The sequence below is a fragment of the Ambystoma mexicanum genome, chromosome 1q (assembly GCF_040938575.1).
Source record: "Ambystoma mexicanum isolate Mex_15411 chromosome 1q, UKY_AmexF1_1, whole genome shotgun sequence".
Taxonomy (NCBI): domain Eukaryota; kingdom Metazoa; phylum Chordata; class Amphibia; order Caudata; family Ambystomatidae; genus Ambystoma; species Ambystoma mexicanum.
In genome coordinates, this window is record NC_090922.1 from 523,774,159 (window position 1) to 523,794,703 (window position 20,545).

General features: G+C 45.4%; 1 protein-coding gene across 5 annotated transcripts in view; it reads right to left on the reverse strand.

The window, feature by feature from the left end:
* GRIK5 (glutamate ionotropic receptor kainate type subunit 5) overlaps positions 1-20,545 on the reverse strand; it is a 1,788,232-nt gene that overhangs the window by 65,811 nt on the left and 1,701,876 nt on the right. For all 5 annotated transcript variants that reach the window (XM_069640936.1, XM_069640937.1, XM_069640938.1 and 2 more), the window contains one exon: positions 13,576-13,685. In XM_069640936.1, coding sequence (XP_069497037.1) covers positions 13,576-13,685 — 110 coding nt within the window. The remainder of the gene's footprint in view (positions 1-13,575; positions 13,686-20,545) is intronic.

The window sequence follows — 20,545 nt, forward strand, 5'->3', positions numbered from 1 at the left end:
GGGGAATGAAAATGAGAATCACGAATTGAAAGACATTGAAGATTTGCATGAGTCGAAGACAGACAGAGATTAAAATCTCCCAAAACAACAAAAGAAAATGTGGACTGAAGAATAAAAGAAAGAAGATTATCAAGATCATCACAACATGGCCCAACTGGGCAAGGTGGTCGATAGATGAGTGGCAGAGATATGGGATAGGGCTTAGAAACAGATGAATATGATCATTCAAATGAAGAAAAGACTGGGAGAGTCAAAGGAGAGGAGACAAGGAGAAACAAGGAATGTTTAGGAATGCCATCACGACCGGCCACGTACATATGGATGTGGGGTATGACAAAAAGATGTAAGAGAAGAAGACAAGGAAGCAGGTGTTGACTTCCACTATGTTGAGGGATTTACATTTTATTTACTCGATTGGAGCTACATTTTGTGGCCAACGCGTACTCAAACTGGAGCGTACATCACAAAAGGAATAATAAAGTGGCTGCTCTGAAAATATGAGCTGCAAGAGTAGTTGTCGTTAGACTGTTTTGTAGAAAATTGCATCCAATGTGAGTCCAGCAGCACATGTCACTTCATTCAATTTCTGTTGTAGGTGCACGTTGGATAGTTGGTAGGTTAGTGATTTGTAAGAAAAGTATCCTCATCTTCTAGACAGATGTTAAAGTGTCTGAGTATGATCAGATGTTTTTGTTCTACTGTTTTGCTAGTTATGCTCTGTGCATATTTCTCTGAAAAGGTCGGGATGTACATGGGCGGCCTGTAAATGAGTAGGAACGCCAGACTTTTTGAAGGTCCACTGCCAGTGGAGGAAGAGTGATTCATGGTCTGGGATATTTAGCGATGGTGCCACCTTGATTCTTAGGCAAGTTTTCTCCTCTTTTTCCTTCCCAGTTGGCTTGCTTAAGAGTTTGAAGTTACAAGGTAGTGATTTGTGTGCAACTACTTTAAAGTCATCCTTTATTCAGGTTTCTTTGAGGAAATGCATGCCGTTTCTCTCTTCACTGAGGGGCTCGTGGCTCGTGTATCTCTGTGCTATGTTGCCGCATTGATCGGGCGTTGATAAGGTTGCAGTGGATCTTCTTGTTTTCTGGGTTTTGTTTATCCAGTGGCATTTACGTCAGTAGGGTGATTGCCCCTTGTGTCCTCTTGTCTTAATTCAGGAGATTCAGTAGGTTGCATGTAGGGTCAATGTCTCTTTCGAGGGTGCATGTGAATTTGTGAGTTAATATTATGTTGTCTTACCAGTCCTTGTGATAAAAGGTGTGCTTAGGTGGAGTGCTCCTCTTCTTGTCCTTTGGGCATTTTTAGTCCATTCCTGAAGGTTTCTTCTGCTCTCCTGGTGTGGGTGTGAATGCGTGCGTTGGCCATTTGTGAGGCTTTGTAGGTGGGTAGTTATCACAAGACGTAAAGCTATTTTGGTTGAGATGTCGCCAAAGGGGCCTGTCCTTTGGGGAGGTTCAACATTAGGTTTCCTGCAGTATTGAAGTTCCATGAAGTAGTTGGTTGCGTTCTTTGGCTTTCGTCGCTGTACTTGCTCCTTTATCTGTAGTTCTTGTCCAGTGGTCTTTCCCTGAGTCAGGCAATTTGTCATGTTTCATGTGAGTGGCTTACGGGGACATGTGATCCAAGTGGGCTGCCTGTGTGCTGTTGGGCGTAGGGTGCCTTTCATTTTTCTTCTGATTGCGTTGTGGTTAAGTTGGTCACAGATAGCTGATTACATTACATCAGTGGGCGCAGTGAGATTTTCGTTCACCAGTTGTAGCCATCCGTGTGGTGCCTTTGGATTTCCAACAGTGGGCTAATATCAAACTGGAAATGTCAGCGTGCCTTTATCAAAGAGTTGTCATAAGACAATAGGGGAGCTCAGAGGGGGAACATTTGAGTGGGTTGGGGAGAGGTATCTCAGTGGAAAGCTATCAAAGTTATCAAAGTGTTCAATTATCAGAGTGGTAAATTATCCCAGTGGGAAATTATCCAAGTGGCAAAGTATCAAAGTACCCAAGTGGCCACAATATGTCAGTAGCAAAGTATCAATGTTGGAAGTATCCCAATTGTAGAATAACAAAAATGTAAATTATCTCAGTTGCACAATATCACAGTGGCAAATAATTAAAGTGTCAATTATCCCAGTGGAAAATGATCACAGTAGCACATTTTCAACGAGGAAAAATATGACAGTGGTAAAATATTAAAGTGTGAGATATAACAGGGGCAAACACTAAAGTGAAAAGTATTACAGTGGTGTATTATCAAAGGGGGAAAAGATCACAGTGATGAAATAGCACAGTGGCAAACTAGCACAGTGGGGAATGTTACACTGGTAAATTATCAGACTGATGAAATATCACAGTGGTGAAATGTCAAAGTGGCAAATATCACAGTGGCAAACTATCAAAGTGGTAAATATTACAGTAGTAAATTATCAAAGTGACAAAATATCACAGTGGAGAAATATCCTAGTAGCAAAATATCAAAGTGATTAAATATCTCAGTTGCAAATTATCAAAGTGGGAAATTGTCGAAGAGCCAAAACATTGCAGAGGCAAAATATTGCAGTTGGAAGTTTTCTAAATGTCATATTTTCAAAGTGTCAAAATATCTTATTTGGGAAATAGAACAGTGTTATGTTATCAAAGTGGCAATGTATCAGAGTGGCAAAACATCTCAATGGCAGATTATGAAAGTGGCAGGTATCAAAGTGGTAAACTATTAAAGTTATTAAATATTACAGTAGCACACTATCAAAATAGTGAATATCACAATGGCAAACTATCCGAGTGTGAACATTTTAGAATTGCAGCCTATTAAATGTGCAGAATCTTAAAATCGCAAACTATCAAAATGGCAAAATATCACAGTGGCCCACCTTCAGAGTGGCAACATATAACAGTGGCAAAGTAGCAACGTATCACAGTGGCAAATTATCAAACTGACCAAATCTCACAGTGGTAAACTAATATAGTGGCCCAATGTCAAAGTGGGAAACTATTAGAGCGGCAAAAGTTTACAGTGGTCAATTATCACATTTTCAAAGTCTCCGAACCTCCCATTGGATTAATGTGTGAAGCCTTGGTCGGATTCCAAAAATTTCACCACCCTAAAACCCACCCCTCTGCCCATGAGAGAGAGAGAGAGAGAGAGAGAGAGAGAGAGAGAGAGGCAGAGAGAGAGAGAGAGAGAAAAAGAGAGCGAGAGAGAGTGAGAGACAGAGAGAGAGAGAGAGAGGGACAGAGAGAGAGAGAGAGACAGAGAGAGAGAGAGAGAGAGAGAGAGAGAGAGAGAAAGAGAGAGACAGAGAGAGAGACAGAGAGAGAGAGAGAGAGAAAGAGAGAGAGAGAGAGAAAGAGAGTGAGAGACAGAGAGAGAGAGACAGAGAGAGAGAGACAGAGAAAGAGAGAGAGAGAGAGAGAGAGAGAGAGAGAGAGAGAGAGAGAAAGAGAGAGAGAGAGAGAGTGCACCTTTATGACAGTGGCATAAGAAGGGATGCATCACACGGGCATAATCCGCCTCTGCCTTGTGCTGAATAGTTGCATGCTCTGTGCGTTCATCCTAATGGCTGCAGTGTTTTTGCAAACACGTTATTATGCTGCCAAAGTACCGTCATGCTTACATTGTGGGTGACGTATTAACTTTGCTTGACTTAAATGTTTAAATCACGAATAAAATGCATCAATGCCTGGCAGTTTTGGACTGCCACAGAAAGGTTTGCAACAATATTTGCACTGACCAATCAGTGTAACGAACACATGTTCCACCAGTTGATACTTGGAAAGGCTGCCAAGGCCAACTTAAATAATCTGGCCCCTGGCCTTTATAGCATAAAGCACTCATATATCCTTCGCTTGGTGCCACTGTATTGTATGTCTAGCCCCCTGATTACATTGGGCCTAGTAGTAGGATGTGTCTGGTTTTCTGTTTCTTTTGGTCAGCGGTTGCTGGCAGAGAGGGGCTTCAGTGTTTCCTCTTCTGTTCATTCAGTGACATCACCTCAGTAACCATTCTCAAAGGACAGAGTCTGGAGGTGGTTTGTGGCGTCGTTCCCCTTGCAGGGCCCTGCTGGGTGGGTCCATAGTATGTATCAAGGGAGGAGGACAGGAGAGACGTCCAATTGGAGGAGAGAATGCCGGGCACTGGAGCTGACCGGAGTCACCCTGGCAGTACTGAGCCAATTGATGGCCGGAGGCTGAGAGAAGCAGGGGATCCAGGCGCATGGCCCAGGACTGCCTTATTTCCTTAATTCCTGGGGGACCCTCCTGCACGCACCCCCGCCACATGCAAAAGGTGGGTGCATTTGACATCTGACTTGCTGTTATAAAGACTTTTGAGAGGGATATGCTGTTATAAAGACTTTTGAGAGGGATAATGCCAGAGGAATAGCCCAGGCATGGGCCCCGGAGAGCGTTGATCCTGATTATGAGTGAGTTGGACTGACTGGTCCGACTCATAGGGCGACTGTAACATATTCCCTCTTTGTGGTGTTTTCTGGGTAGCCATATGGAGAGAGTTTCCCTTCATCACTGTGGCTATGCCGCTCTGTTTGTGTGTGGAGCTGCTTGTTAATAGCCCTGGGCTGTGAAGTCCCCATGGCCTCTGGGGTGTCAGCAGCATAAAAAAATCTTAGTGAGTTCCTATATCTTGATTCATCCCAGAGTCCAGCCCCTTATCGCAAGACTGGTTATGGAGCCTGTGTTGCGCAGAGCTGTTTCCCTGACAAGCGCGCTGCCCCTGAGCTACCTTCCCAGCACGTTATGTTCATTCCGTAAGTATGGTCGGGTGCCCAGCAACTGGCCCTGGTGAAACCCTGGCTCTGGTCTAGTTAAAGGAACCCCAATTGCTTCAGTCGGTGCTAGGGAGGGCTGCCTGACACCTTGGTGTGAGCCTTATGTCTCGTCTTAAGGGCCCCACAGGTGCCTCAGATGAGATGGCTGTGTTCAATAGCCCCTCTCCTGATTGCCTCCTGGCATGGCACCAGGACATCAGTTTATTGAGATTTCACATTTTCCCTCTTGGGGTTACCAAAATAGAAGAAATGGCTGGCACTTGTATTATCCCCAAGAAGATGTAATATGCTCGCCCTAAACTAGCATTGGCAGAGAACTGTACTCAGAGCTGGGCTTAGAGGGGGGCCGCCTGGGCGACCGCCCTGGGCCACCTACCATTAGCCCCCCAACAAGCCAGTTCAGGGGAGTATTTCAAGGTCTACCCTGAGCTGGGGTGGTGGGAGAAGGCGTGGCAGGCGACCTATTGAAATTAAATGCGCTCCGCTCTCGGGAGTGGAGCGCATTTAATAACAATAGGGAGCTGATCAGCGTCTATTTAACAGTTTGGTGTCTCCCCCCGCGTGACCAGGGTTCGCAGTTGAGGGATGGGGAGGATGCTAAGGCCGGCCCTGACTGTACTTTTTAACCTCTTCAGTGCTATGTTTGCCCTAAATTCCCATAAAGAAGCATTGTAGGCTCCTCCCACTTCTGCAGTTAAGTTTAAACTAGACCTTTATTTTGTGTAACTCTTCAGGCACTATAAGAGCCAGTACTGTGAGACCCTGCTCTGTTGTGGGCAATGGCACCTGGTCATCAGAACAGAACGATCGGCGAACCTTTCGCTGAGGGGGGCCCATGCTGAGGCAACACCCCTGTCTCGCTTCTGTTTCTGCCAGCTGACCCGGTGCCGTGAGCGTCACCTTCAGCTAGTCGTGGTTCTAGAGTGAACAGCACTCTGGGTGCTTGGAGACCAAAGACGCTAAGTAAGTGGAACTATTGGCAAAAACGCAAGGACTGTGACATATTGCACTTGTCCTCTGCTTGCCCCTGTTTGAACGAGTAGTGTTGCCTTGTCTTACTGTGTGCTACATGGTAGGGCAGAGCTTTCAGTATTAATGCACATTTAACCTATGCCACTGTGGAAGGGAGCCAAAAGTGGCAAAGACAATCACACAGCAAGGGAAATGGGCTGGAACAAGGGTGGTGCTCCTGCAAAAGACAAGTCTTGCCGGAGCGCTGCGCCGTTTCCAGACCCAGAGGCTGGCACACGACACTCACAGGTCTTCTCTAGCACACAGACGTGCTGTGCCGCCCACGCTGCGAGATCTGTCCTCAAGCAGAGTTATCATTTCAACAATCAGGGATGTCATTTCACCAAAATGCTAGGGGTAGCGGAAGAGACATCACATGACCTTTGACCTCTGATGACATCACAGGAAGTGATGTCATCTGACCCCACCCCAAAGTGACCTCACGGGAAGCGATGGAACACTACCTTTCACACCTTGACAACACAGGAAGTGGCATAACATAGCATTGATTCTAAGTACACTATGAAAAATATGGTTACAGTATCCCTGTAAAGTGATATACATTGTATACAAGAATGGATCACCATGTGTATCGTGAACATCAGTGCATATAGGCCCATATTACCAAACTAGTGTGAATGCAAGCAGACGTCCAAGGCCAAACGATAATAATGTGTTATCATCTTACGCTTAAGCGCTTCATACAGAACAAATATACAACCAATATCACCCAACCTGTGTAGGTACTCATTTATCAACCTCAACAGGAAGAAAAGCTGAGTTGACATTGCCCGGAGTCAAATCTGCAGATCACACACACATTGCAGCAGCAAGCACCCTACCCACTGACCTATTTTACCGGCTATAGCTACCAGAAAAGCAGCCACTCCAGAAACAAAGAGCCACATGCTGCTGGCCACATCCCAAGAGCCTCAATTTAAATGAGAAATTAAGAAAGTTTTTTTTAAAAAAGTTTTGGGGGGGTAGCAAGGGAGACCACAGGGGTAGCAATGCGACCTCTGGCGACCCCTAAATGACAACCCTGTCAACAATCAGACACTGTCATAGACTCAGCAAGTGAAACTGAACACAGAAACAGCCAAGGGCTCACAATGGCAGCTGTCCAGACTGGCATATATGTCTTACAAAGTACAAATACAATTTTAAATTGTGGTCATTCTTATTTGCCCATAAAACTTTTCGCTTTACTGAAAACCGCCAGGATTGGGTTATATGAAGAGATACTGGATTGGGGCTATGACCCATAGCCCCGCCCCTCCTCCGCACGGCTTCGCGCTCCAAGAATGAGAGGGTTCCACCAGTAGATTGTTTTCCATTTCCAGCACTTCAACGTGCTCACATGCAGCTATTTACTATTTTTATTATATATGCGTGGCTAGCCGTCCGGTCTTTGCCAATTAATCATAAATAGCTCGTTTATGGCTTCTCATCTGTCCTAATACACGTCTGAATTCTTGCGCAGATTGTAATCAGAGACTTCCATAGTGTGGGGATCCGTGCGGCAAGGACAGTGTAAAATGTGCAGACATGTCATTGTTGTGCTCCTTGCGCCACCTGGTGGCTAGCCTGGATCAAGACATCTGTTCCAGCCATGTAAAGAGGAAGGAATGCAGTGCAGCGATGTAGAAATATGGCATATAGTAGACACGCAGGCAGAGAAGATGCAGAGGATAGAGACAGACAGAGAGAGGGAGAGAGAGAGAAAGGAAGGATCCAGGCAGCTAAGAACATGCAGGGACGGAGAAGGATGGCACGAACAAAATAGTGAAAGAGAGAAAAGGAAGGGGAGCAGAATTGAGGTTTAAAGAAGCAAAAACATGCGAAATGATTAAGATATATAAAACTAGAGAATACAAAATAGGGGCGAAAGGGAAACAACGGGGGACAGAGAGCAAGAATAGTAACTACCGAGCATTCAGAGAGACACGCTTCTAGAAAGGTATACCTGAAGAGAGAGCGTGGCATGGGGGAAAGAGGAGAGAGATGGAAGGACCGTGGCACAGAATGAGAGGCATCCAGGCAGAAACCCAGGTAAAGATGGGGATAATACATCAAGAGATGAAGATGGGATTACTAACACACTCATAAATAAAACGTGGAGTGGCAGCACAAGATGCACACAGGGAATGACCAGGAGAGGCAGAGGCACGGGCCGGAAGCAACAGTGTGAGAGAAAGCGAGTGGCAGAGAGGGGAACCGAAAGACGAGGGACAGAGTGAGAGGGGGAGGTAGAAAATACATAGATGCAAGAGAAAAATACATTGTATTGGGGGTGAAAACGAAGGTAGCATCTGTCAAGGCCAACAGGTCTGACATTGTGTATAGTGACACACGTTTAGTATGTTGCAGATGGGAGCTTGATTCCAGCATGATTGCCTACGGATTCTTGTGCAAGAAGAGTAGTGCACTTTTTGTGTGCATGTGATATGTGATAGGTACAGAAGTTCCTGTGCCCCACATCTCTATGGCTGACCAGTCCCTCGGTGCACGTTCCAGCTCATTCGCCATCTGAACTCTCTCTCTCTCTCTCTCTCTCTCTCTCTCTCTCTCTCTCTGTTTCTCTCTCTCTCTCTCTGTTTCTCTTCATCTCTCTCTTTCTTCTCCAGATCTCTCTGCGCCCCATGCCGCCCCCTCTCTCTCCCCCCTCTTTGTTTTTTCGATCTCCCTGAGCGCCATGCCACCCTCCTCTCTCTCTCGCTCTCTCTCTATCTCCCCGATCTCTCTATGCCCATTACACCCCTCTCTCCCCCTCTCTCACTCTCTCTCCCTGATCTCTCTGCGCTCCATGCCACTCTCCTCTCTCTTCTCTCTCTCTCTTTCTTTTCCCGATCTCTCTGCACCCATGCTTCTTCTCTCTCTCCCTCTCGCTTCCCGATCTCTCTGCACCCATGCCACCCCCTCTCGCTCCCTCCCTCTTTGTTTTTTCGATCTCCCTGAGCGCCATGCCACCCTCCTCTCTCTCTCGCTCTCTCTCTATCTTCCCGATCTCTCTATGCCCATCACATCCCTCTCTCCCCCTCTCTCTCTCTCCCTGATCTCTCTGCGCTCCATGCCACCCTCCTCTCTCTTCTCTCTCTCTCTCTTTCTTTTCCCGACCTCTCTGCACCCATGCTTCTTCTCTCTCTCCCTTCCCGATCTCTCTGCACCCATACCACTCCCTCTCTCTCCCTCCCTCTTTGTTTTTTCGATCTCCCTGAGCGCCATGCCACCCTCCTCTCTCGCTCTCTCTCTATCTTCCCGATCTCTCTATGCCCATTAGACCCCTCTCTCCCCTCTCACTCTCTCTCCCTGATCTCTCTGCGCTCCATGACACCCTCCTCTCTCTTCTCTCTCTCTCTTTCCTTTCCCGATCTCTCTGCACCCATGCTTCTTCTCTCTCTCCCTCTCGCTTCCCGATCTCTCTGCACCCATGCCACCCCCCTCTATCTCTCACACACACACTTTCTCTCCATTTACCAACATTCTCTTTGTTTTTAACTTCCTGCACTGCTGCTGTGCCCTGCCATTCTCTCGCCCAGGCCTCCCTCCATGTGCCATACTTCGATATGTGGTCCACCTAATATATTGTACTCTATCTCTCCCTATGCTCCAATATCTATCAGTGGTTCATCTCTTTCGGTGTCCAGCACCACTCTGTTCACCATTTCACCCATTGTGCACCATGTGTATTCCCATCTATCTCCATCTTGCTGAGTCCCATCTCTGTGCACCATGTCACCCTCTATGCACCGTGTATATATCCAATCTATCTCTGTTACCCTCTGTGCACATGTGTATGTCCCATCTATCTCTGAGCAGCGTCTCTTACTGAGTCTCATCTCTGTGCACCATTTCACCCTCTGCGCACCGTAAATATGTCCCATCTATCTCCATGCAGCATCTCTTACTGAGTCCCATCTCTGTGCACCATTTAAGCCTCTGTGCACCATGTGTATGTCCCATCTATCGATGAGCAGCATCTCTTACTGAGTCCTATCTGTGTGCACCATTTCACCCTCTGTGCACCATGCGTTTGTCGCATCTATCTCTATGCAGCATATCTTGCTGAGTCCTAGCTATATGCACCCTCTGCGCACCGTGTGTATGTCCCATCTATCTCCGCGCAGCTTGTCTTCCTGAGTCCCACCTCTGTGCACAATGTCCTCCTCTACCCCTCTATGCACCACGTGTTTCCCACATCTAGCTCCATGCGGCCTATCGTGCCGCGTCAAATCTCTGGACACCACCTCTGTCTACATGTCACATCTCTGTGGAAAGCATCTCTTAATGGGAATTGCACGATCGGACCGAAAAAAAAGGTCCGACCGTACAAGAAGTCCAAAAAATGCTACCACCAAAGGTTTGAACACCAAAAGATCGAACCTTTGGTGGTAGCATTTTAGGTAAGTATAAATTTTAAAAAAAAGTCTGCGGGGGCAGTGGGGTTGTGCCCCGCAACACCCTGCTCACTATACTCTGTGGTATAGTGAGCGGGGTGTTGCGGGGACACCCCCGCAACAAACCCCCCCAAAAAAAACAGGGGTTGCGGGGGTGTCCCTCACAACACCCTGCTCACTATACTTTAAAGTTTACTGAGTGGGGGTTGCGGGGGGAAAAAAGAAAAAGAAAAGGACCCTAAGGAGCCAGTTCCCGATCACGGAAGTGAAAGGGAACTGGCGCCGCAGGGACACAGCGTGAAGAGAAGGTAAGTAGGGTATGTTTATGTTGGGGGTGTGGGTGGGGGTGTGTCATGGTTGTGTTGTGGGTGCGGGTGTGTGTGTGGGTATGTAGGGGTTTTGAACGTGTGTGCGCATGAGCAATGTACAAACCTTTTGTGGTTCGTACATTTCTCATGCAAACCTTCGGGCCGCTGCAAAATCAGCCGCGCTCAGATCACGTAGATCCTCTTAATGCACCATAGCTCTCGCTTTGACTCATTAAGTCTGGCTGCAGAGCGAGTCTTGTCTCTGTCAAAGCTCTTGGGGATGCATAGTAGAGGGGCCTTAGTATCCCGGTGAAAGCTCTGTCATAGTGGCAGTCATTGTGTAGAATTGAGCGGGACTATTTAGGCTGGGGAGACGGCTGTTGAATGTTACTTTTAAGAGATTGTATTGTTTCCCTGCTTCTTGGCGCATTGATGCATCTGTCAGTTGTGTGCTGCATTATATTGTGTCTGGTTTTTGCTGTTGTTTATGTTCATTATTATTTGAATTACTGATGTCTACAGATGCCACTGTTTTGAAGTTAAAATATATGGCCATGATCAATTGGGAACTTTATTTCTACATCATTACGATGCTCCCAATCTGTCATGGCGATCATTAGGACAAGCACTGGCAAAGCCAAGGGCCTTGTGTTGTAAACGCAGAAGGTGATATTTTTTTAAAATCCTCCAGCGAACAAAAAGTCTTACCCTCCACATTTGCAAAGCCAGATGCATTGGGTTTGCCAATGCTTGTTTTCCTCTGAAGCACATGTGTCCCTTACTTTCTGCCCCGCCACTCTCTATGTCCCAGCTATCAATGTAATTGCCTTCATGTTCTATTCCCCCTTTGTTTTTCTCTGCATCCCCACCCACCGCTCCTCTCCATCAACCATCCACCCATCACTCACTGGGAGTGTGGAGGTGCGGGTGTACCCACACACTCACAAGCAGATTTTCCACATTGCAGATGCGCAAGGGAAGGAGAAGAGGAGGTACTCCCCTCCCCCTTCTCCTGTTGCAGATAGAGCATGAGCTAGTGATGAGTGGCACTGCAGCTGCCCGTGCCGCGTGCTGAAATTGCCTTGTGTGAAGTTGGATGAATGTGCAGTGTCTGATCTGTATTTATCATTAATGCTCCATGTTCTTGTATCCCCACTCCTGCTGTGTGTTCAGCAATGGGGGCAAAGTAGTACAGAATACTAAAGGGCACAACCCTAAACTGGCAGAAATGTCTATGGTACATCTAATGGCCCTATCTATGTCATTAACATGCTTAATGATAATAACTATTTGTCGTACACTGGCCCACACTTCACTTTTCCTATTCTGTCACATTAGCGAAGACCTGTCAGAGGCTTATATTGTGTTGAGGAGTAGAGAAAGCTGCTCTCATATAAGAGGAAACCACTATCCCACATGGACCTTTATGGTGTTCACGGTTTATAGTGATAATTTCGAATACAATAATGTCGAAAGTCATTATTTAGAAAGAAAAATGTCGAAAAAAAATGTCGAATTTTTTTTTCAATACGTTTTTTTTCAAAATGGGGGGGGGGGGGTTCCCCCCAACCCCTCTTTTAAAATTTTTTTTTTTGTTTTACCCATTTGTTTTACTCCCGGACCCCAAAATAAATATATAATAAAAAAAACGGAATTCGACATTTTTTTTTTCGACATTTTTTTTTCGACATTTTTTTTTTCGACATTTTTGTCATTCGACATTATTTTTTCGAAATTATGACTGACCACCGGTCTTCACATCTGGAGAAAGTGTGGTGTAAAACAGACAGAAGACCCGAGCAGGCTAAATATGTGGTCAGCAGAGAATATTATCCAGCATGTTCTGAATGCAAGATTACAGTTCTACTTAAACCCATCACACCAGCAACTGGGAATCCCAGCATACTCCAATGGTGGAGAATATCAGGTTTGTCAGTAATGCTATCGAGTTGGTCGGAAATATCTTCTTCTTCACTCAGAAAACGGAGTTCACCTTCTCCCCCTTCCTCCTCACCTGAGGTAGTAGAAGAATAATCCAATTTCTTCCTTTGAGGTCGCCGTGCTTCTGCCTTCTTTTTTTTGTGCAGATAAGGTCTGCCTCGGAAGGAAGCCACCGTGATTCCAGCCCTGGGAATCTCTGGAGACCTCTCTCCGCAACAGGCGGAATGTTGAAGGGGAAAAAGCCACAGGCATAAAAAAAACCCAGGTCTTCTCGAGTCCAACGGCACAATAGGCCGGTAAAGGAGATGAATATCTCGAATGGATATCAAAGCTGTATAAACAGCGTAGACAAAAAAAGGATAATCACAACAGGAGACCGAGAGGAATTCCGGGAAGAAATTATAAAGTAATGAATGGTAAAAATAGAAGGAACAGAACAGGAATACCCAAAAGTAAACACAGGAGGGGTTCAGCAAGAACACTGACTAAATATTGACAGAACAGGGGAAACAGAAACAGAAGAATATGGCAGGGAAAAGTAAGAGAAAAAAGCAGGCAATACCGCAAGGCGTAGCGCTAGAAAGGGGAGCAGAGAGAGGGATACAAACTGTAAGCAATAGCGTGGGTGGACTGCCGCCAAGGGAAATAACGAGGAGCACTGGCAACAAGGAAAATCCAGAAGTTGAAACGCGCCGATCCGCCGAGTCTGGGGGAGGAAATAGAACTCGGCGGCGGCCATGTTGGAAAAAGACTAGACTGCAGTGGCACGCTGAGAAACAGCATAACAGCACAGTCTAATGGCGGCCGTATTTCCATTTATTCCATAAATGCCAATATCCCAAGTTCGTGATAGAGAATTATACTTTTTCAGGAGACCCCAAAGAAGCCTGAAAGGAGGAGCACTGGCCAAACTTTGTCATCAAATACAGAAATGGAAACAGAATCACCAAACAGATAATGTTCTGTAACCACAGGACGCCAAGAGCAGATCACCTGCACTACTTATGGATCATTCAGAAAGACATGCATTTATTCTTCAATGGTGCATAATCTAAAATCTATGCATTTCTCAGAAGGTTCTAGGAAGGCAAGCAATGGGAGAGGAAAACTTTGGAGGGTAGAGAGGAGCGCCTACCTGGCGGCCAGGAACAGAACACAGCTTACAGCTAGATAGGCCAGGAGCATGAAGAGCCACACGGCGGGGGAGAAGGGGTCCAGGAAGGAGAAGTAACCTGGCTTCCGTCCCTAGAAAAACAAACAGGGATCAGTGTTAACATGAGACAATAGACCTAAGTGAAACCAACATGTTCAGAGACTTAGGGCAAGGCATTAATTATGCAAAACTTGGGAAGGCATGCTGGGTAACGTTACATTTTAGGTAATGGGCAAAACAACACAAAGACTGTACTGGGTGGTTGTGGTGCACACTATAAATCAACATAACATAACAGTGGCATCTCATTATGCCCATTCATATGTTTGTATCCCAGGAAAACATTTAAGCATTGGATTAGTGAAGTACCATCCACCTGTGGGGTGTAATCCAACCCCCCAATCCAATAGTCCTGAAGGGACCAATCAAAGAAATGACCTGCCAGCATTTATAACAAAACCTTCACACTGAAAACGGGCCTATTAAGGCAGACTTTGAGGTTTCTGTAAGTAACAAAAGGAAGGCCATGTGAAAAAGGCCTGCCTGTCATTACAAAAGGAAAAGCAGCATTTTAATTCATAAGTAGCAGAAGAAATTAAAAGTTGACTTTCACATGAAAAACAGGAGTTTCAAACATTGACACCAAAATGACTTTGCCTGTGTGTTTGCTGTTTAAAGCAGAACATGAGAAGAATGTCCCCCTGCTAACATAAAGATGTCGGGGAAAAGACACAGTGTGTGTTGACAAAAAATAATGTATATTATGCTTCACATGCACACTGTGGGCAAACATTTGAAAAGAAAAACCCACTTTGTTTCCATGAAATGTTCCTGTAGGCCCGAGGCTGACTATGTGGGTGTCTTTCTGCAGTGGAAATCCGGAGAAAGCTAAAACAAAAATGTAATCCAATTGCAGATTGGAAGAGCACATCACATTGCTGGCTGGGAAATAAATGCAGCCACTGAAACTGCCAGCCATCAAAAGGTGGCACACTGTGACAATTCAGACCCACTTTTCAGCAGAAAAACAAACAGCAGATAATTAAAACTGTATTTTATTAATGACTGAAAGAAACAGCCCTGTGCTTTCAGTGCAAAACCAAAGTGAACCCTAATCAGTAAAACACACCGTATGTCAAAGAATCAAGGCTGATGTTAGAAAATGCAATATGTGAGTTCCTTTCAGACAAGGACAAATAGTGAGTCTCTGGTCAAAATTAACAAAGGACTACCCCACTGAAAGCCCGGCTTGCATCCCCACTATTTACAACTGCACAAAAATGTGGTATGCCCGAAGGGTGTCCAAAACCAAAATTCCCTAGACCTGCTGTCTCTGAGGGCAGTTCTGTGCAGTCCAAATGGTCTAGCTGGCCATGACTGAAACGCAGAGGGGAAGTGTGAAAACAGGGGCTACAATCAAGGCTGAACTCTGAATTCAAGCAACAAAGAGACTAATACAAAAACTCTGGTCACACCCTGGCCCAGAGACCCAAATGGCCTGGAGACCAGAGAGCTACAATTTGCATAACATGAAGAGTTGCTATTAATTAGAAAGTACTATTATCATTTACACAATTGTCTTAGTAACCATAAGGTGTACTACTTTTATGTTTGGGTCATTTTTGTAGATATTTACAGGCGATTTTGTTGAAATAGTATTCCTCCACCTGCGAATTAGGGAATTGTAATGACCAGCTAAAAGGTGTTCCTGGCTGCTCTTAACATGTTCTAAATTTAAGAATTGGCAAACTGATGGAGAGTAAAATTAGGAATGTGGGGAATAACAATTATGCTTTTTGTAAACACGGCAGAAAATTTCCAAACCGTGCAACATTGTGCAGGCCCGGCTGTTGTTTTATTAAATTCCCCATGATTAGATGAAGTGGAATATATATATATACTATGTGAACAAGCGACAGGAACATAGAGAAACGTGGCATGCTGCCACAATTCTGGCTCTACCTTTTTGGTAACATCAATGTGATGGGCTTTTTAAATTGATGTCTATAATAAAGAAAGTATTTTAACTCATGCACTGTGACTCATCCCTTCAAGACTATAAGCTTCGGGGAGTGCAGCACAACACCTGATGTGTACATCAGTAAAGAAAGAGGCTGGACTTGGGGGTAGAGAGAAGGGTAACTGTCCAATCCTGGTTGTGAACATTCTTGCAGGGCATCGCCCAGTATTGACATCTTGATGGTGTCATCATTGGTATATAAAGTGGATGGACTATGGGGAAGGAAAGAGCTGCTGAAATGTACCATCTGACAGCCGCAAGGAAACACCAAAAGGAGATTTTGCTGAAATTGCATCTGGGTGGAGTGGTCTATTGCTCTAAAGGCCTAATAGCTGACTGGGTCCTATGGTGAAGAGCTGGGGACCATCCTTGAAAATGGAGTGACCAGACCCCTGCCCTGTCCTACCTGAGGTTCCTCACATGCAGGTGGCTTTCCTGAACTTTAAACAGAGGTTTTAAATGTAAGTAGAATTGCCCCTTTTCATACCAAAAATGAGGGAGTCTGCTTGAGTTAAATCCTTTACCTTTATAGTGGGGGCTGAGGACTGTGTAGATCCTTACCCTACTTAACTAAAATATTAATTTAATTTATTCCTCTTGGCAGAACACCATGTGTTGAATTTTGCTAAAATTCTAAATTAACATTACTCATTCCCAATGTGCGTTGACAACTATAGCATGTAATTTAATTGGGTAATCCTATTGGTCCAGCTTCCCCATCACAGGCATGTAAGTGTGGGGGGTCTGAAATCCAACATTTTGAAAACATTCCAATATTTTTTTGGCCAGCTTCCCTAATACAGGCCTTTAAGTAGAGGGGGGTCTGAAATCCAAAATTCTCAAATCATCCCAATTTCTACTGTCCAATGTCCCCAACAAAGACCTTTCAGTGGGGGTGGGGGGGTGTGAAAACAAACTGCTAAATCACCTTGGGCCTCATTACAACCTTGGTGCTAAGTGCACCAACTTTACCACCATGGTGTAAACTCCGTTTACACCATGGTGGATGGCGGATTTACCGCCCCATTCCAAGGTGAGTGGGGCGGTAAATCCCCATTTCCCATTTTCCCTTCCCCATTTCCATTTTTGCCCCATAGGGCATAATGGGAGTGGGGAAGGCGCTAATTACGCCGCCGTAAATTACAGCGGCGTAATTAGCACCATGGCAGGTTAGCGCCATGGATTTTAACGCCTGCTAAAAGCAGGCGTTAAAATCAGAATCAGGCGTTAAGGGTTAACGGTGGCGTTAACCCTTAACGCCTGAGTTGTAATGAGGCCCCTTGTGTTTATTTTAAACAAAAAGTATGGGTAAATCATAATTGCCATATGCATTTGTACCACTATATCAAATAAGACTTCCTCCTCTGGTCTCCGGTCCCCGTCCTCCGCCTACAGCACTAATGAAGGGAAAGCCACCCAGCGGTAGCTTTTGTTTACTACAGCTGGCTGGCTTTTCCTTCATTAGTGCCGCAAAAGCCAGCACAGGAGGGCCTCCATTTCACAAAATGGATGCGCCCATGTGCTTGCTTTTGCGAATTTTGAGCTTGAATAGCTCAAAAGTTTACATAGGAAGTTTTAAAACAGAGAATGCTAGTATTTTTTTTTATGTTGCCTATCTATTTTTTAAATAAAAAATTTTACTAGACCATCCCTTTAACCAGATAAGAATTCCTTCCACACTGGCTCAGCAAATCAGCCGGCGGAAAGAGGCTCAGTGCCTTTAACTGGGGCATATAGCCATGAATGAACTTTAACCTAGGAGTGATGCACCAGACATCTCCTCGAACAAGGTCCTGAATAATATCTTGAGTTATCCTTGCTTTGGCATTTGACCAAATGCTAAGCCAATGTAATAATGGAGCCTGGTACCATTTGTCTGTCAGATATTTTTCTCCAAGCTCGGCATGCACAGCAAAAGTTGGTGCCTAGCAAGGCAGGCCAAGCAGTTTCTTGAAGAATTTATTTCCACAGTCTGGAGTTCAAGGGATTTTTCATGCCCCCATAAAGAGGCCCCATAATTAGTCGCCGCACATGTTTGGGCATTATATACATTCATTATCAGGTGAAGGGGCTGCCCCTGACACAAGTACATAAAGCTAGTCACCCACCCCAGTGACGGGCTCATTTTAGTTTGTCGTTTGTGTATGTGGGCCTCTCCTTTCCAGTTCACCGAAAAACGAATTCCCAAGTAATAAAACTCCTTCACCCTTGGAATTACAGACCCCTTGCTAAACATCTTATGCATCTGTGTGCGCTTCTTTTTCCCCCGCTGCACCTGCCACAGCAGCTGATTTTGTTGTATTGATTTGCAGATCCAAATTTGTCATAAAATCTGTATACAGATTAATCAGTTGCTGCAGAGCATTTGGGGTCCGGGCAATAAGGACTGTGTCATCGCCGTAAGCTAACAGAGGCAAGGCTTTGTTGCCCGCGTGGATAATCTGCATTTGAGCCTAAAAGTGCATTATAGAGCCCATTTATGTACAATGTAAAAAGGCCTGGGGCCAGGACACATCCCTGTCACACTGCTGTACTGACATAGGTTTCATTGAACTGTCCCCCAGGAGTTCCTTGCTATAGTCCAAGTAACTAATCACAAAGGCTCCTACTTCAACTATGCCCTTGCCCCCCGGCCAGGGTGGGCAAGTCCTATATATCCACGTGGTATTAAAATGGCACTGACCTTTACAAACTATATTATCTTAGAACTTAACCAGAGATAACAACTTGACAAGTTTTTCCAACATCAAGGGGAGATGGAGTGTGAGGAGAGACTCCTGAGCATTAGCAGGGCATCCTCGAGCCTCCATTGGCTAACATGAAGCTAGCTAGAATGCATCCGTGCCATTTAGGCTTCATAATGTACATCAGATTGCACTTCCGCTGCAACCACTTTAAGATGGTAAAGTGAAGAACTATGTACAGTTGCGGAATGGTGAACATTGTTGTAAAAAGCAGCGCAACTGTTACCAGTAAAAAAAATGAAAGTAGTGGAACTCTGTGCAGACTGTTACTGCTTACTTCGATCTCTGATGGTTCCTGTCCTACATCTGGTCAGGCACTCCATTCTCGAGGCAGAGCCATTAAGTTGCATGACGCCCATTTTTGGTATACTTTGGTCTGCGGTCCTACCACTTGTGATAGCCCGCAATCATCAGACGAAGCACCCTGTCCTTCTTCAAGAAGGGAATAGGACCCGCCAGCCAATAGCGAAGCGTGGTCACTCACGATGCTGTCATAACCTAATGCAAGGACCCAGCATTGATCCTAGTCACCTTGTGCCAAGGGACCAGCTATCCTGGATGGCATCCTGTTTTGTTTCAGCACAGCAAGGTGGCATGACTGAGACATGGAAGCGCTCCAGCAAACAATCACATAAATACACAAAACACAGAAGCACATACATGTGCAAAGGATGCTAGGTGCAGGGTGTGGGCAGGGTGGGAATACTTTCACACAGATGTGTGCACCATAAGCACAGGGCGGCAGCAGCACTGGGAGAAACCATTTGCAGAGGGTAGGGTAGATACCTTGACATAGGACAAACAATGTATACACGAGAAGGTGTTACAAAAAAGAGCGAGATTTGGCGTGTGCATTGGGTATCACATGAATACACTGTGGTTTGGGGCATACCACGTGAGAGAAAACGTGAAAAGGGGGATAATTCCCCCGTGTGCATGATGGTGATACGTGACACAGAGGAACAGACAGCCTGCCATTGTGTGTGAATGTAGCAGTTCACACCAGGGTCATGGTCATACCTGCCTAACCTCTGGGTTTTCCCCAGAGACTCTGGGTTTTTAGTAATTTCTCTGGGTCTCCGAGGAAGACCCTGGAGGCTCCGGGTTTTCGGGTCTTGTCCAATCCTCTATCCGATTGGCTACCGGCAGCGGTCTTTTGCAGCCAATCGGATGGAGGATTGAACGGGACCCGTGCAAATGCAGTTCTTACCGCGTTTATTTTGCTAAAGCTTTCATTCTTTTTGGCAAGTTTGCCTTATGTTTTAGTTGCCCTAAATTGAAGGACGGCTAAAGAAAGCAGTATTCCGCTTTTCTTATTTTTATCAGCTTTCATTTACGTAGGCCTCTCAGTTGAGGAGCATTAGCAGTCCGAGGTTCAGGCTTCCTTTCACTAGCCAGGCTTACACTGACCCTTGATGATCACTCCAACCATGGTTTGGAGATAGAACCTGACACCCACCTTGCTGCCCTTCTAAAATTCTTGATTTCTTAATGGAAGGGTTTCAGAATTTTTGGGCAGTTGCAACACACAAGATGCCGTGGTCTGCCATTAGAGTGTTTATGAGTCCTTGGCTGGGAATGTCCTGCAAGATCTCATTCCAATATTGACATTCAGTGGCTCCAGTTCTTGGAGTTTAAAACATGCAACCATTTCAAAGTTATCAAAAACACTATTTGAAGAAAATATCCTCTCTTGGTTTTGTGTGTATATTGATTTTATGGACGGCGTATGCCATTCGTCCTATTCAATTTGGCTAGCTATAAATAGCCAATTTAATGAAATGTATTGCATTCCACTGTAAAGTGCAAACTGCAAATTTTCACATGTGGGCGGGGTGTGGGGGCGGAGCCTCGTGTGGTTGTGGGTGCTGCATAAATCTCAGGGATTTTGATTTTCAAATGTAGGCAGGCATGGTCATGGTCCCAGGGGCATTCTAGCTCCTCCACAGCGTGTAGTCTTGCCTTTGTAAATGTATCAAAGATAGCTTAGCCACCCGGGGGGTGGAAATAGGACCCCTCCAGTGCATCACGCAAAGGAATTGCAAAGAACCTAGTTGTAAATCTGAGCCCTGGCAGGTTCACCAAAGATGACACATTCTCCTGGAGACAGGGTATACAAACAGCCTTTCCCCGCTGCAGGGTTTTAACAGGGAGTAAAGTGGCAGAAACAAACGTAAGAACTCCGAAG